The sequence below is a fragment of the Manis javanica genome, chromosome 13 (assembly GCF_040802235.1).
Source record: "Manis javanica isolate MJ-LG chromosome 13, MJ_LKY, whole genome shotgun sequence".
Classification (NCBI taxonomy): domain Eukaryota; kingdom Metazoa; phylum Chordata; class Mammalia; order Pholidota; family Manidae; genus Manis; species Manis javanica.
This window is the reverse complement of record NC_133168.1, coordinates 87,038,578-87,056,136: the sequence shown is the minus strand read 5'-3', so window position 1 is coordinate 87,056,136 and position 17,559 is coordinate 87,038,578. Positions and strand designations below refer to the sequence as shown.

The 17,559-nt window shown below is 41.8% G+C and overlaps 1 protein-coding gene and 1 pseudogene across 7 annotated transcripts in view; one reads left to right on the top strand and one right to left on the bottom strand.

Annotated features, from left to right (window-relative positions):
- Positions 1 to 685: 685 nt before the first annotated feature.
- On the bottom strand, positions 686 to 4,345 carry LOC140845394 (rab11 family-interacting protein 2 pseudogene; annotated as a pseudogene).
- A 6,574-nt stretch (positions 4,346 to 10,919) lies between these two features.
- The window catches only part of MAST3 (microtubule associated serine/threonine kinase 3), a 65,240-nt gene continuing 58,600 nt past the window's right edge, over positions 10,920 to 17,559 (top strand). For 4 of the 7 annotated variants that reach the window (XM_073220096.1, XM_073220094.1, XM_073220095.1 and 1 more), the window contains exons 1-3: positions 10,921 to 11,047; positions 12,119 to 12,275; positions 12,472 to 12,539. In XM_073220096.1, the coding sequence (XP_073076197.1) occupies positions 11,006 to 11,047; positions 12,119 to 12,275; positions 12,472 to 12,539 (267 nt within the window). In that variant the 5' untranslated portion in view covers positions 10,921 to 11,005. Of the gene's footprint in view, positions 11,048 to 12,118; positions 12,276 to 12,471; positions 12,540 to 17,559 lie in introns of all 7 variants that reach the window. The other 3 variants (XM_073220090.1, XM_073220089.1, XM_073220104.1) reach the window with 2 other exon arrangements.

The window sequence follows — 17,559 nt, the reverse complement described above, 5'->3', positions numbered from 1 at the left end:
AAATAGGTCCAAGATTTAAATGTAAAACAAACTACAAAATGTGTTAAAAAAATAAGAGAAAATATTCAGGACCTAGGGCGTGGGAAACAGTTCTTAAACATTACAGCACTAGAATGAAAAGAAAAATTGGACTTCATCAAAATTAAAAACCACTGATCTTCAAAAAGACCGTTAATAGCATAAAACGCATGCAATAGAATAGAAAATATCTGCAAATCATATATCTGACAAATGCCCTCATACCTAGAATAAAGAACTCTCAAAATTCAGCATTAAGAAAACAAACATCCTAATAGAAAATAGGCAAAAGGAATTGACACTTCACTGAAGAGGAAAAATGGATTGCAAAGAAAAAAATGACAGTACATCTGAAAACACACATCATTAGTACCTGATGCAAATTAAAATTAAAAACCATAAGACACACTCCCATGGGAACTAAAATAAAAAATAACAAAATGTTTGTGGGACTGTGAAGAAAAATTTCTCAAACTGCTAATGGGAATGTAAAATGGTACAGCCACTCTGGAAAACACTTCAGCTATTTCTTTTTTAAAACTACACATGTATTTACCATTTGGTCCAACAATCACACTCCTGGAATTCATCTCAGTGAAATGAAAACTTGTATCTGTATAAAAACTTGTACACAATTGTTCACATCAGCTTTATTTATTAGCAGCCAAAACTGGAAATAATCAAAATACCCCTCAAGGGGTGAACAGTTACACAAACTATAGTAAATACCACGGAATATGATTCAGTAATAAAAGGACTCATTGTGATGAGTGAAAACAGCAAATCCCCAGAAGTCATATAACCTCTGTCATCCCATCAAAATGACAAACGTATAGAGATGGAGAATAGGTCAGTGGTTGCCAGGGCTTAAGGAAGTGGGAGCAGGGTAGGCAGGAAAAGGCCAGAGTCTCAGCCTAATTTATAAAAGGACAACATGAAAGGAGACTTTGTGGTAATGAAGTTGTTCTCCCTCCTCACTGTCGTGCTGGTTACACAAACCTTTGTGTGTGATAAAATGGGACAGAATTACATACACACTGTACTAATGGCAAATTCCTTGTTTTTATATTGTACTATAATTTATAAGATGTAACCACTAGGGGAAAATGGGATGTAGAGTACATGGGGATCTCTCTGTACTACCTTTGCAATCTATAATTATTTCAAAATAAAAAGTTAAAAATAATAACTCTTAGATGATATACAATAGACTTTTAAAGGCTTCCTTAAGGGAAATAAAATATCTCTTAAATATGTGTTCCTTGAAGAAAATAACTCAGTTTACTCTGATTTTTTTTTTTTTTTTTGGTTTGGGGAGGGAGATAGGTTTTTGGTGATGTTTACTGTTGAATAATGTTAGTTACATAACAAAAGAAGATTACATTGCTTATGCGAAGGCATTAAAGAGTTAAATATTTAAACTACCTAGATTTCACTGCACTTTGTCTTTCTTTGTGTCTGTCTTTGTGGCTAAATCTAAATCCTTGTAAATTCTAATAAATATATCTCTCCAAGCTACTTCATGCAGTAAGATTTCATTTTTTATATGTAAAACATTTACAATACCAACAAAATAGAAATAAAATAAACCAAAAGCCACTGGATATGAATGAAACATAATGCCTCAAAAAAAAAAGTTATATGGTCCTGCATGCTTGAGATATTTCAATACTGGTAAAAAATATGTACAAATACATACCTATACTAGCCAATATTTTAATAATATACAAAATTAGCTGATATGTAAAAAGTACTTTCACAATCTGTCACCACCTAAAATAATACACCATATAATTTTCAAAATTGTGTTCTTTGACTTTTAACCTCTGGTCTTTAGAAATTACCTGTGAGGGGGGAAAAAAATGAAGATTCATATTATACCTATGACAAATAAAACACGATTCCTCAACAAAACGTTAAATAGTCCTATGTGCATAATATGCAACACTGAATTTGTAAGATCAATTTGGAAGGTGATTAGAGAATCTTTTGCCTTATAATTGGTCTTGACTTCTCAAACTATTTCTCTCAAGAAATGTGAAATGTGCCTGTATTCTCAAAATCTAGTTTTATGATCATTTGTTCATTTCTTCTACTGTAAGTAATAAGTATCCAGATTAATGGTTCCCAACTTGGGGTCTAGACAATTTAGTAGTCCAGAAAGTTAAAAAGTGTTTGAAAACTTAAAGTACTATTATAAACATGGTATTTAACAACCATAAAGCAAAACAAATCCACTCCAGCACCAAGTTTCTCATGTTTTAGCTGGAATTACCTTAGAAACCAAGACTAGTCATCTTAAATTGAAAAAGTTGTTAGGTAGACAAGTTCCAAAACATATAGCCCATGACAGAAATAAAACGACATCTTTGGTTATGAAAGACAAGAATCATTAGACCCAAATATACCTAAACTGTTTTTAAAAAAACTCATCTTTTCGGTAAACAAACCTATAATTTATGTATTTACTTATTTTTAAAATTTTAAACACTTTAATCAACTATAATAGATCAATAATCATATAAAAATTCTGACTCATGCATCAATTACATACATTATACAACAGTCACACTATACAATGCTTACATTCTTTTGAGTTGGTACCTTAGAAAACGTATACAAGTTACTAGAGCATTTTACTTAATGAATGTGATACTCTTCAGTAAAAACAATGCTTCTGTCTTTCACATATCTGCTAAAATATATACACCCCTAGGTCTGCGGTATTTTTTCGTACCTCAAAATATGAAGCACCTGCAAGCTCTGAAGATAAGTAGGCTCAAAATCTTGTTTTTACAGACTTCAGTTCCTCCTTAGGAGGAGGTTGTCGATGTCCTCGAGTTCCCGGATGTGGGTGTCCTCCCTCCTAAGAAGCTCTTTGTGCTTCACTAGTTCCTGTAGTACCTCCTCATAGGTCAGACTACTGTGCCCTGCAGTGGCATTAAAAGGCTTGCTGTCCGGGATTTTCCTGAGGTCTTCATGACTTGTCAGATTCATATGAAAACTTGAAGGTGGCATTATATTTGCAGCCCTGAATTTTGCTGTAAACGGATTAGCTCACTCATCACCAAAATAGTCCTGCTGATTTTCACTAAATGCTTTGGGTGATTTCAAGTCACAAGGGCTATCAGATCCCCCATTGTTAAATTTATCAGATCTGCTATCTTTTTTTCCCAGTCACTCTTTCAAAGAGGCTTTCTCCCTTTTCTCTCTCTTATTTTCTGTCCTTACTTCAACTGATTTTGTAAATAAATTCATGCTGCTGTCCCATGATTCACTGCTTTCTTCAAATGGATTTTTCTTCCTTGGCAGTGTTGCAAATTTTGGGGCTAATGAAGCAGTCACATTTGTAAATGGGTCATTTCCTCTCCCGAAAGACGCTTCACCTTCATCCACACTGCTGTCAGGTCGGTTCATTTTAGAAGTATCAAAGCTTAATATTCTTGTGTGGAGATCTGAGACTTCCACTTTCAGGAACTGCTCCAAAGGAATCGATCTGGCGTCCAAGAAGATGTGATTGACCAGCGGTGCCAGACTTCAGTTTCTCAGAAGACATGTGAGACCCGGATACTTCAGACATTGAATGTGCTGAAGAGAGTCGCTGAGGACCCACAAGGAAAGGCTTTTTGGCAGACCCCCGCGCCCGGCGTCCGCACCTCCACGCTCCGCAGGCCCGGGGATGGGCCCGTCGGCGGGGGCAGCGGCTCCCGGGCCGGCGGGCAGGTGAAGCCTGGCCTCCGGGGCAGGGCGGAGGGCTGCGGGGGTGGCCCGCCCTGCAGACCGGAGCTGGCTCGCCCAAATTCGCAGCCCCCGGACCCGACCCTACTCCCCGCTCGCCTCCTAGGGCAGGTCCCCGGGAGCGGAGGGCCCGGAGGAGGGGGACGCGGGGCGCTCCGCCGGCTGCGCCTATAATTTATTAATAAAACCGAACAAACCCTAAATTTAAAATATACACATACACACTTAAAGCTCTTAAGCGGTTGCATTACCTGCAGAAAAATACTTAAATTGACTTAGAAATTTGTTAGGAAGCTTACTAATGCAAGACAAATTTATAACCCCTAAAAAAATGCCAGGTCACACACATTTCTAGGCTTCCACAGAGGCCACAAAAAATAAAAATAGGTCTGTACCCTAGGTTAGTACTTCTCTTCTCCACATAATGAATGATAGGTGGTTTACATACTCAAAGCTTTCAAATGCTAAATTAAACGAAGTTCAACAAGTTTCTTTACTGCTATACTTCTCATAACCTTTCACAACTTTACGTAATTATAGTTACAGAACAACAGATACCAGCATTGTGGGAAGCTGGATAAAGGTGCATGGGAACTGTATTTTTGCACCTCCTGCATGCCTATAATTATTTCAAAATGAAAAAATAATAAAACTCTACAAAGAGATAGACTGATAAACTGTCTCTCCCATATCATCCCCAAGTAAATCATGGTTGCCAATTTCTTCCATATTCTTACAGAAACAAGCTCTTTATATATAATACATTGAGACTATTCAAGGAAGCATAGTATGGTATCTAATCAGACCCCCAAAGCTTTTCGTGATGGGACATCTATTAACATCAAGTGGAAATAATTTGGGGAATGTATTCGGAAAAAAATTCTTACATCATAAAGAAATACCAGTGAGAAGCCATCTCCTATGCTTATTAAGAGATTTGATTTATAAGTCTCTCAAATCTCAAACACAAAGTTAGAAAAACAAGTACGTAGGTGATTAGGAAAACTGTAATGATCAAGAATAAAGTTTTGATAAATTTCAAGGTGATAAACCTTTTGCTGTACGTTACAGCCTACTACATATCAGACAGCAAACATTCATTTGCCCCTAAATGGTGATAAATCAGTGGCCATGAGTCCTATGTAATCTATAATAGACATGTAAAAAAAAATCTAACTCCATAATTAAAAGCCACTAGCATGAAAACAAAAACATCAACCCAGTTAACAAAGCTGAGCAAGGAATCTAAATCAGGCGGAGCTGGTGAACCAGGTGATACTTTTTAAGGTAATTCTTGCTCAAGAAAAGAAAGTAGGATTTTACCTTTGCTGCAGCCTGTTCACGCTTCTTTTTGATGACTCCAACACGTACTCTCATCAGCATCTGTCCTCGACTCTCCTGCTAACCGACGAACAAACCGTAAACAGTTCAAAGCTCCTTTAAGAAAGAAAATTCAGTAAGAATTTTAAACTCTAACATTGGTGCTTTGAAATCATGACTTTTAAAAATAAAAGATCCCAAAGTTTAATGTTGTACTGCTTATTTACTATTGTGATTAAGTCAGTTAACTTCTATTTAAAGAAATACAGAAGCCGGTTTAATATAGGGCCCATCTTAGATTCCCTACAAGAGAGACTTAGTTATTGCAGTATATGAGACAAGACTATGTAAGACTAAACAAAGGCCATAGCCAATAACATTGTAAAGCAACATTATATCAAAACTTATTTGGGACTCTTATCACATCACAGATTCCCGCTTCCCATTCCAAATAAATTTAAATTTATAATGTAATTTAAAATGTCCCCAAAATTTAAAATCAGAACATATCAACAACTTTACTTAAGGCAAATCATCTATCGTTCTACAATTCAAGGTCTAAAGATTTTTTTAACAAGATATTTAATTTGAAATACCTATTCAAAAATATACTAATAATTGAAATTCCAAGTTTACTGAATTGGAAAGCATATGTATAGAGGCCAAGTCACTTGTCACCCAACAATATCAAAATAATATTTACTACTAATAATCTTTAAGGCTCTTAATACATTACTTAAAATATAGAAGCAGACAGTACAAAATTCAAAAGTACATAAAGAGCTGTAGTTATTTGAGATTTTAGCATTGTGGGAAGGTGGGTAAAAGGTATATAAGGATTCTCCATTACTTTTGCCACTTCTTGTGTATCTGTAATTATGGCAAAATAAAAATATAAAGCAAAAAGTCTACAAAAAGGTAGGTTGTCAAAGAGTTCTCTTCCACATTATCCCCCAGTCATCCATGGTTACCCGTTTCTTTATATTTTTACTGAAACAAAGCTTTACATATAAGCAACCTATATATATGATTTATACACACACATATCATTATTTAATATATCTAAAAAAGTACATGAACATTTTACTAAATAATCAACTCAAAAGTCACTATCCAAACCAAAAAGTGCTATTCAATCTACATTCACATATCTTGAAAACAGTTAAACTAGTGCACAAAATCCAAGCAAGAGAATGTACAGTGAGCTGCAATCCTATCTCAATTCTCCCTCCAGGGTCACATCTAGTGCCCTTCTATTCAAATTATTGGTAACATCTTCCTCATCCTCTGCTTCTACCAGATACCTGAAGGCACAACAACTTAGATCCAAACAGGTATTATATTTAAACATACAATCTCTTTGGTCATTTATTTACTAGTACACACTCTCTACAGTTAGAACAATATACAAAACCTAATTCACTATTTTTTGTACTGCACACAACCACTCCCCAACAGTTCATTAAAGGTTAAGTAACTAGGTAATGCAGTGTTTTAAGTTACTTATATTATGCAGAAACCTTAAGTTGATTGTTATAGATGTTTAAGAATGCTTTAGTGATATCTGGTGAAAATAGGAGTTTGGAGTTTTAATTTAATCAAATAAAAGAACTTACGGATGGAGATATTCTTTTGGTATTTTTTTGATGCACTGTCTTCTTTAATTATCACAAAAACTATGAGATAAAGCACCCTATTAGAATTCTTTGTATTATGCCATGTCAATTTTTTGTCAAGCTTTCAATGATTATCACTATTTACTTTTGCAACAAAACTATTCCATAATATGGCATAATTTCCTCTGTTGATCTGTATTTTCTATTTCTAAAGATAAATAGCTTCCAGATGCCCTCAGGATAAATTCCTTAATACTAAACACCATTTACTAGGCTTTTGCAGTTTCACCTCACTTTTCTCAGGTTCCAGTTCTATACTAGGTCTTTTGACCTCCTTTCAAGATTCAAATGCAACCTGGCCTACAGGCATCTACTGGTTTGTAAACTCTGAAAAGCCCAACCCCCACGTCCACCACCAGCATGTAAGGTTATGTAGATCCATGGCACCCTGAACTTCCTATCGCCCACCGCACACACTGCACACATTATGCAGCAATTCTCACCTGTCCTCCTCCATATGCTAAGGACAAGAACTATGTCTATCTCCCCAACACTGTATCCCTAGTGACCTTTAGCCCATGGCCAGTATATAGCAGGTAGTCAATAATTATTATTGTATGAACAAAAGATACCTCCGCATTTCCCATAATTAGGCAAAACAGTTTTTTAATCAATCCTACATAAACCACATTATGTTTTGAGACTTGGCTCATGCTATTAACTTACATAGAAAGTCCTTTCCTCTTTATGGCTATGAGCCATAGATACTAACACAAGTTAGTATTACTTTCTCTGATATCACAGCATTTTTTAAGCAACCCATTCTTCCGTCATAAACAGTTAACTGAGCAATGCCACTCAAGGGCACTAAGGTTTAAATTAAAATGGTCAGAATAAAAACAACGTTTAAGGCATTATGTAGGTATCAAATTTCAAGAAAATAAACCATTGCATCAAGCATCTACCATGGGGGCGAAGGGATTAGTTTGCTTGAAAGGTGAATCAGAACATAACTTACAAAGAAATATACATTTCTTTACAGTCTCAACTGATCAAAAGACTAGGCCAGCCTGACCTCCTCCTCCCTTCATCATAGCACTTTTTGAGTTTTACGTAAACCATAAGCACCCAAATATTTGCACAGCATTCCTCCATAATAACTAAAAGCTAAATGAACCATGAGAAAGCTGAATAATTTATTCAAATTAACAGATGTACTCAGTACTCCCTCAGGATACACAATTAAATGAGGCATAAAACAAAAAGTCAGTGCAGAATAACTATGAAATAGCACAAGGAAATTGTGAGTACAAAGCTTAGATAAAACAATCCACATATATATCATGCATTCCCAACACACACGGTGAATTCCCAGCATTAACTGTACACTCCGAATGTTCCAGGAATTACAAACACTAGGAACACAAAAAGTTCCCAGTTCAAAGTTCCTGGTACAACGGGAGAAACAAACCCATAAAGAAACTGAAGACCCTGTGGGATGACAGATGACAGAGGAAGATAAAGTTGACCCTTTCTAATATGTGAACTAAATTTTGAAATTGGTGTTTGCCAAGTGGAGTAGAGTGAGGACATCTTCAGGAAGAACAAATGTCATATACAAAGCATAAAAGTCGATCAGTTTTGTTGTTAAAGATGATGATAGGCACAAAAGGAGGCTGGTAAGGGTCCTTGCCCTCAAAAGGCTGCATAGCACGCTGGGACATGACACTGACATACGAAACTCTTAGAGAACAGTGTCAGAGCCCCAATAGCTAAATTGCTTGATGCACACTCTTAAACTACCCAAGCTCAGAAAAGAGATAAAAACTGACTGCCACAACTGTAGAAAAGTTTATGGATTATGTGGGACACCTGCTGGGTAAGATTATGAAGTGTTCAAGGACAAGCAGAAAACTGTACGCCAAGAAACCAGGGTGATGCATAGTATATACAAGATGGTGTTGAAGAAATGAATACAATGAAAGCTAAAGACAAGCATACAAAGAATAGATAATGGCCAAAAGAGCTTCCTTTCCCCTACTACTGCAACTGCTTGGAATTTCACCTCTCCTTTGTGTTACCACCTGGATCCGGCTCCAAAATAGAACCCACCTGCCCTTGGGTCACTTTGAGGCAGACAGGGGTAAATGCCGGAGGATTCTGAGTACTTTGTTGTCAAACAATCTGCACCAGCTATGAGTCTCCTAGATACTCTTGAGCAGGTACATTTACGCCCGCCCCCCTCCATTTAGAATCCCAGCACCAGTGAAAATTCCAGAATAAATAACCTAAAAATGTTTTGCAAAGCAATTTCACTTTAACCCAGTTCACTTGTTCTGATGCTGGGGTTGTTTGGGGAGTCGAAGAACAAACTTCTCAAACAGTCAAGGCAGGAGAGCCAGGGAGACTTTCATTTAGAGACACAGTGAGAGGACAGACAGAGCAAGGGTAGGGATCCAGACCCACCAGATGGTCTCTAAATGTTTATCTTTGAAGAGACATTAAGTTTCTTATCAGTTTTCTGGACTATTTTGCACAGTTAACATAAGAAATTTACTGCTTTGATCCTTTCTCAAAGTAGCAGTTTCTTGGTTTGGGAGCGTATCAATCAAGGCTGCTTGTCTTGATTTCAAGGTGAGCTGAGTTATTGACTTGATTAGGGCTGGAGGAGGAAAAGCAGCATTTGGGTAAAGAAAGATAAACTGGGCTTTTTAGCAGGCTAAAGTAAATTTTACAATAGCCTCATTTAATTGACACAAACAAGACATGGGCTATGCTGAGGTATTTTCTTATCTGGGGGGTGTTCAAACTTTCCAGGCCGGGTTATTCCTGGCTTTTTAACTAATCGTTATTGAAGAATGCTTATATTCTTAGTTTAATATTTTACTTTAGAGAATTAATGTGGCTCTGACTTTGCTTAATTATTTATTAAGCAAATTATTTATTAAGCAAAGTTTTAGTAGGGGTCTTTTTCCAGAGGCCCTCACTTAACTCTGACAACACCCACGAGCCCTGTCTCAGTTCCAGCTTTATTACCACCATGGTCGGGGAATGGGGGTGCGCACAAAACAGCATATATTTTCTCACAGGGTCTGAGAAAGGACAAAAAAAGGAGAGTAGGAAACATTAGGAGCGCTACTTTTCCAAGGGAAAAAAAAGTTATTTTGGCTTCAGAGACCAAATAAAGGAGGAGTGAAGACAATTCTACAGGAGCATAGCCAAAGAAAAAGAAAACCCCTGCAAGCAGGCAACAGATGGGGAGGCAGTAAAGCAAGAAAACAATGTAGCCTAAGAACAGATGGGACTGTGCGTTCTGAAGACACTCTCCATGCCACCCGCCCTTGTTAGCCGCAGTTTTCACCTTGGCGTCCTGGTAATTAGGTGCCCACTTATAATGCTTCTTAATTCAGAGGGCTCTGTGGCAAGGACAGGAGGTGCCTATCGTTTAAACCTAGAGAAACAGTGTTCATCCTGCTGAAGGGTTGTATGTTCCAGGCATTCAACACAAACACTCCGAATTTATTTCAAGACAGAAAGATTACACGGGGGATTTGGTTGTGGCCATTTATTAGGTAATCATGACGATGCATCAAACTATTAGTGGTTTGGCTTGAAAACTGAATCGGCATTCTATTTGTCTCGGAAAACGAATACACAGTTCAAAGCATACTGCTTAAAAAGAAACTTTTGAATCAGGATTAAAGTAGTAAACTAATGTAGAATAGGGATATGTTTGATTAACGACGCAAAAACGGGGGGAAAAGAGGAAGGCGTGGGGAGGCACTTGAAACGCATGGCATTGACGCCTTTTACAGCAGTTACACATGCCCCAGCCTGAATTCCAAAACCTGTCTGAAGACTGTTACCTTTCATACTTTTCCCTTGGCTGTGCTCCAGAACAGTGATGTTTAGAAGCTATAAGCAACAACTTCATTTTCTCCTTAAGTTGATGAGGCCAAAGCCTCCGGTTAAAGAAAAGAAAAAAAACAACCCTACATTTCGGAGAGCCCCTGTAGCACTAAGCGTCAGGAGCCTGAGCCGACACGCCAGCCCGGGGCCAACCCGCCTCGTGGTGCTGGAAGCGCCTTTAGCAGAAGCCTGAGCGCGCCCTCCGGGGTTCCTTCCCCTCCCTCCTCCTGCCCGGAAGCACCTTCTGGTCGGCCGATAGCGCCGTTCACCTGGCGGCCTCCCCTTTAAGGCGCGCTCACCTGGCGGCTCACCTGCGCGCGGGCGCTTCCGCAGGAAGAAGGAAGCCAGGCCGCCGTCGCCCCCGTGCGCTCCTTCCCCTCCTCTCGGGTCCGCCGGCCGCCACCATGTCCGCCTCTGCTGTCTTCATCCTCGACCTCAAGGGCAAGGTGAGGCTGGGCACAGGGCATGGGGACCGACAGGTGGGGCTGCGATACCCCGGACCCAGGGGCAGCGTCTGTTCGCGGGAACACCCCTCCCCCCAGCCCTGGGAGTCCCGGGTTGAATCCCACCCCCACTGGTTTACCCGCCGCAAGCGGGGGAAGGGGCCTCGCCTCTCCGAGCCGCAGCCTCCCTGTCCCTAAAAGTGGGAGCAGCACAGGTGTCCACCGGGTAAGGATTAATACACCCAATCCGCCTAAACCCCTGAGCGCAGAAGTCCTGCAGCAACGTTAGGCGGTCAGTCAATTCAAATTGTTCTTTCTATCGCCGTCATCAACCCCAAAGGACTATCTGGGGAGACACCGGGGTGGGGGGCTGGAGGCCCTCGTTCCGCCTGGAGCTGCGTTCTCTCCTGAAGTCCATTCTCATGTGTCTTGTCATTTAATATCGATAAAAACAGCGTGTGGGGAAAGTTATATTCCTGATAATAATAAGAGAGCTAAGGTTTCAGAGTACCTGCCATGTGCCCTCCTACTTCTAAACACCGGACTAAACAACCTTTCGAAGTAGGCACTATTATTACTGACTGTTACTGCCTGCCAGGCAGAGCTCTCTGAGCTAGAAGGAATCTTTCTCATTCTTTCTGAATGTTTGCTTCCTTCCCTTCCCTCCCTTCCCTACGATCCTTCTGTCAACCCTAGCTCAGCAGTTTGGTGCATATGAAGCCATGGCCAGAGCAGGAATTCTGGAGCCAGGGTCCCTTGATTTGATTCCTCACTTACACGCAGGGTTTGCACCTGTTTCCCCATTTGTCAAATGGGAATAACTGTAACACCTGATTCCCAAGGTTGTGCCGAGAACACAAGCAGTTAGCAAACAACCAGTCTTTAGTAGAACTCGGCCTGGGCCTCAGTGAGGGCTCTAAACCCCATAGCTGTTGTTATCATGTGCCCATTTAACAGAGGGAGAAACTGAAACGCAGAGCTGCGCTCGCGCGCCTCCGAGAAGCAGGGTGAGAACCAGGCACTCTGATGCCTCCGGATGCCAGGGGTGACCAGGCCTTCTCTGCCAACCCTTAGCCCCTGATCAGCTGCAACTACAAGGGCGATGTAGCCATGAGTGAGATCGAACACTTCCTGCCTCTGCTCATGCAGCGGGAGGAGGAGGGCGCCCTGGCCCCGCTGCTGAGCCATGGCAAGGTCCACTTCCTATGGGTCAAACACAGCAACCTCTACTGTATCCTGCCACCCTGGGCACCCGGGGTGGTGGTAGCTCAGGTCCAGCGAGGGTGGGCTGAAGGCAGAGGTTGCAAAGCACACCAGGGGCGCTGGCTAGGAGGTGGGGATGGGAGGGGGCAGAGTGGGGGTTCAGGGTCTGTGCTCCATTTGAGCCTTCCAAAGTGGCACCTTTTCCTTAACCTGGTTGCCCACAGTGGTGGCCACCACGCTGAAGAACGCCAATGCCTCCCTGGTGTACTCCTTCCTCTACAAGACCGTGGAGGTAAGTCCTGGCTTCCCATTGGTCGGCTGGTGTGTCTGTCCATCTGTCTCTGGATCCGTCTCTCCTAGGAAGCTTTCCCTGACCTCCCTGGGGGTGCCCTGTCAAAGCCCCATCACCGTGTTTTCATTAGCTGCTTATGGGATCTTCTCTCCCTGTAGGGCAGGAACTAAGGAGACTCCAAGAGGGTGTGCTGCTCAGATGTGAGCCACAAGGGACTGGGTTCCAATCCCAGCTCCCCCAATTCCTGGCTGTGTGACCTTGAGTGAGTCACTTCTCTCTGTGTATCTAAACTGGGGGTTACAACAAGGCCCGCCTCAGGGCTGTTGTACAAATTAATCAAATTCATACCTGCAAAATGCTTAAAACAGTGCTCAGTATGCAGTGAGTATTCAGTTAAGGTTTGATGTTACTGTTAGCATTATCACTAATGTTATAAAATCATATGAAAATGTATTGAGAGCTAACTCCATGCCATTCTCAGTGACTGAGAAACTGACCAGCAAATACTTCTCAACCAGAAATATTTATCGGTTTATCTTCTCTGTGCCAGGCAAACGGGGGATGCAGCTATGTACAACCAGGCATGGTCCCTGGCTGTCCTGAGGAGTTAAATTGCATGAAGGAGACTTGGTTTCTTTCAAGGAGATTATCTTAATCCTCAGGGGCTCTGAAGGGGCCTTGGGTAGAATTCAGGGCATCCCTTATTCAGTGAACTTAGACATATTTCTATATAATAGATTGCCACCCTGTGTGTTTTATTTTGCGCATTTACAAACTTTATTCTGAGGTGGCTCCATAAGCATCACCGGATACACAGGGACCCATGGGCCACAAAAAATGGTTCTGAGCTCTTCAAATCCCTCTTTCATGAAGTCTTCCCTGACCTTCCACCTCAGGGATTCTACTTTGCTTGTGTTTTCTCCATTATTGCAGCCTCCGTGTTGGATTATATTGGTCCCATGACCAGTCCATTTTCCCCACTATGATTCTGTGAGGGCGTGGATGCCGTTGGCTTTGTTCACCATTAATGTCCTGCCGCGGATACATAGTTGGTGCTCAATAGTTGCGTGTTGAATGGCTGGATGAGTGGGGACCCAGCCCACAGCCACAGCTACACCAGCCACACCTCCGTGGGTGTCTGTCTCTCCACACTCCCCAGGTGTTCTCAGAGTACTTCAAGGAGCTGGAGGAGAGCATCCGAGACAATTTTGTCATCGAATAATAAAAGCGGGGAGAGTGGGCATTTTTGTCATGTTGCCAATCTTAGAGGAAATGCTTTCAGCTTCTCGCTGTTAAGTATGATGTTGGCTGTGGGTTTGTCATAAATAGCCTTTATTATGTTGAGGTACTTGCCCTCTATACCCATTTTGTTGAGAGTTTTTATCATGAATGGATGTTGAATTTTTTCGAATGTTTTTTCAGCACCTGTGGAGATGATCATGTGGTTTTTGTACTCCTCTTTCTTGATGTGGTTGATGATGTTGATGGATTGTCTAATATCGTACCATCCTTACATCCCTGGGATAAATCCTACTTGATCATGATGGATGATCTCTTTGATGTATTTTTGAATTTGGTGTACTAATATTTTGTTGAGTATTTTTGCATCTACGTTTGTCAGCGATATTGGTGTGTGATTTTTTTTGTGTGTGGTTTCTTTGCCTGTTTGCCTGTGATGCTGGCCTCATAGAATGAGTTCGGAAGTATTCCTTCCTCTTGCAGTTTTTGGAAAAGTTTAAGGAGGATGGCTATTAGATCTTCACCAAATGTTTGATAAAATTCAATGGTGAAGCCATCTGGCTTAGGAATTTTGTTCTTAGGTAGTTTTTCGATTACCAGTTGAATTTTGTTGCTAGTAATTGGTCTGTTCAGATTTTCTGTTCTTTCTGGGTTAGCCTTGGAAGGTTGTATTTTTCAAGAGAGTTGTCCATTTCTTCTAGGTTATCCAATTTGTTAGCACTTAATTTTTCATCGTATTCTCCAATCATTCTTTGTATTTCTGTGGTGTCTGTAGTGATTTTTCCTTTTTCATTTCTGATTCTGTTCATGTGTGTAAACTCTTTCCTTCATAAGTTTGCCTAGGGGTTTATCTATTTTGTTACTTTTCTCAGAGAACCAGCTCCTGCTTTCATTGATTCTTTGTATTGTTTTATTCTTCTCTATTTTATTTATTTATTTTCTGACCTTTATTATGTCATTCCTTCTACTGACTTTGGGCCTCATTAGTTCTTTTTCTAGTTTCATTAATTGTGAGTTCATATGGGATTGTTCTTTTTACCTTTGGTAGGGCTGTATTGCAGTATACATCCCTACTAGCACAACCTTCGCTGTGTCCCACAGATTTTTGCAGTGTTGAGTTATTGTAGTCATTTGTCTCCACATATTGCTTGATGTATGTTTTTATTTGGTCATTAATCCATTGATTATTTAGGAGCATGTTGTTAAGCCTCCATGAGTTTGTGGGCTTTTTTGTTTTCTTTACCTTTACATAATTTATTTCCAGTTTCATACTTTTGTGGTCTTAGAAGCTGGTTGGTACAATTTCAACTCTTCTGAATTTACTGAGGCTCTTTTTGTGGCTTCATAAATGATCTATTCATGAAAATGTTCCATATGCACTTGAGAAGAATGGGTATCCTGCTGTTTTTGGGTGGAGAGTTGTGTAGATGTCCGTTAGGTCCATCTGTTCTAATGTGTTGTTCAGTGCCTCTGTGTCCTTACTTATTTTCTGTCTGATTGATCTGTCCTTTGGAGTGAGTGGTGAATGCATTGCATTCTATTTCCCCCTTTAATTCTGTTAGTATTTGTTTCACATATGTTGGTGCTCTTACATTGGGTGCATATATATTTATAATGGTTATATGCTCTTGTTGGACTGACCCCTTTATCATTATGTAATGCTCTTCTTTGTCTCTTGTTACTTTCTTTGTTTTGAAGTCTGTTTGTCTGATACAAGCACTGTGACTCCTGTTTTTTTCTCCCTATTGTTTGCATGAAATACCTTTTTCCATCCCTTCAATTTTAGTCTGTGTATGTATTTGGGTTTGAAGTGAGTTTCTTACAGGCAGCATATAGTCAGGTCTTGTGTGTTTATCCGTGACTGTGAAAAAATCTTTATAAAAATGACAAAACACCAAAAAACAAAAAAAGGAAGAATGGGCAGCTCACAAATTGTGAGGACACCCTCCCAAGCCTAAGAATAAAACCCATAGGTCCCTAGGCTATGACCTATAACCCCCACCCCAGGCAGATGGGACTTATTCTGACCTGTGAGAGAAAGGGGTTCGTATACAACAGGTGCTGAGCACTGACTTCCTACATCAGTGAATGAATGGAGCTCTGAATGAGGTCTCCCACAGTCCTGACTCCTGGAGCTGCTGGGAGGAGCTGCTGGACAGACACTTGAGAGTCCAAAGTATTGTGTATACAGCAGGTACTCAGTTAACCCTGGGCCAGGGCTCTGCCTAGCAGGGTTGCCCAAACCTAGAGATAGGGCCCGAAACCAGTGCTCTGAACTCCTTTCTACTTCCCAAAGGCCCAGAGAGGAATCTCCTGGAGGCCGTTTTCTAGATGGAAAGACAGAACCTGAGGTGGCTTCAGTAAAAAGAGACTGTGATGAAAAAAAATCCCAGAGTGGCGGGCGTCAGGCATGGCTAGATCTGAGGACTGGGGTCTGTCTGTCTGTCTGGGCCACTGTCCTCCCTGCAGGGTTCCCTTCCAGGCAGTCTCAGCCTGCTCCCGGTAGGAACAGGGTGTCCGTTTCCCCGTTCCTTTCAGCAAGAGCTTCAGGTGGTGCTCAGTGAGAATCTAATGCCCAGGGCTTGGACCCAGGGGCTGTGTGTGGGGCTGAATTTGTCATCAGTACCAGAGGGCACCAAGCTGGGTGCTCTGCTACTACTGGGCACAAGCCTGGATGACCACCATCGAGACATACAGCTTCCTAGACTTTCCCTGGAGGCTGTTACTGGGGGGCTTAGGTGCCATTCTGGACTTGCAGGTAGCTCTGAGCCCCTGGGGGGTCAGGTCTCTAGGGTCTTTCTCATGAGGTTCCTGACCCGGCATCCCGTCCAGTCTGCCCACTTGGCCGTGCCACTAGGCTGGAGTCCAGCCCTAAGGAATGAGAATTGGTCTTCAAGGGAGGGCATGCCTGGTGCCCCAAACTCACCCCTGGGGCACAGCTTGAGCAAAAGCTAGGAGGTGGCCAATCCCAGGGAAGGGGCCCTCATGGAGCAGTGAGCAGTCACTGTAGCTGGGGCCCTGGGGCCTCAGTTTCCCCTTCTAAAGGCACAGATAGGGAAACTGAGCACCCCCAAAAGGGCGGGGCCTGGGCTTCTGCCTTGGGCCTCCCCAGCCCAGAGGCGTTGTCTCCTTTGCCACAAAATTCAGAGATTCTGGGTTTTAATCTCCACTTCCAACACCATCTTGCCTCGTCCCCCATTAAAACCGAAAACTTGATCTCGTTGAGCATCTAATAAATATAAAATTATGGGGTCATTATGTTGCACATCTGAAACCAATATTGTATGTCAAGTATATTCGAATTTTTTAAAGGGAAAAAAAAAACGGAGAAATCTGTTTTGCAAACTCCATGGGAGGTGGCTGGGAACAGGGCGGGGTGGGCCTGGGGGACATGTGCCACTGCTGCCGCCTGGTGGCCATGCGGGGGGTGGAATCTACGACAAACTCCTTGAAGGATGGCGCTGTCGGGGTATGTACGGGGGACCGGGGCACAGGTCCTGCTGCGTGGCTTTGGGGGTGAGGAGCAGGTCTCGGGGCAGGGCTGATGGATGGACTGAGGCTTCTGTTATAGGGGTACCCCGCCCCATTCCCCCTCCGGCCGTCCCTCCCTTTGCCCAGGCGTGATTTTGCAGAGTTCCGAGTGACCATCCAGCTCTCTCCCCCAGAGTGGGTGCTACTGGGGCGCTAGGGGGAAAGATTAATAAGTGCGCATGGAAAGAATGAATGAATTCTCCAACTAGGGGGTTTTGAGCAACACAGCCAGGCTTTGGCTGGGGGGCGG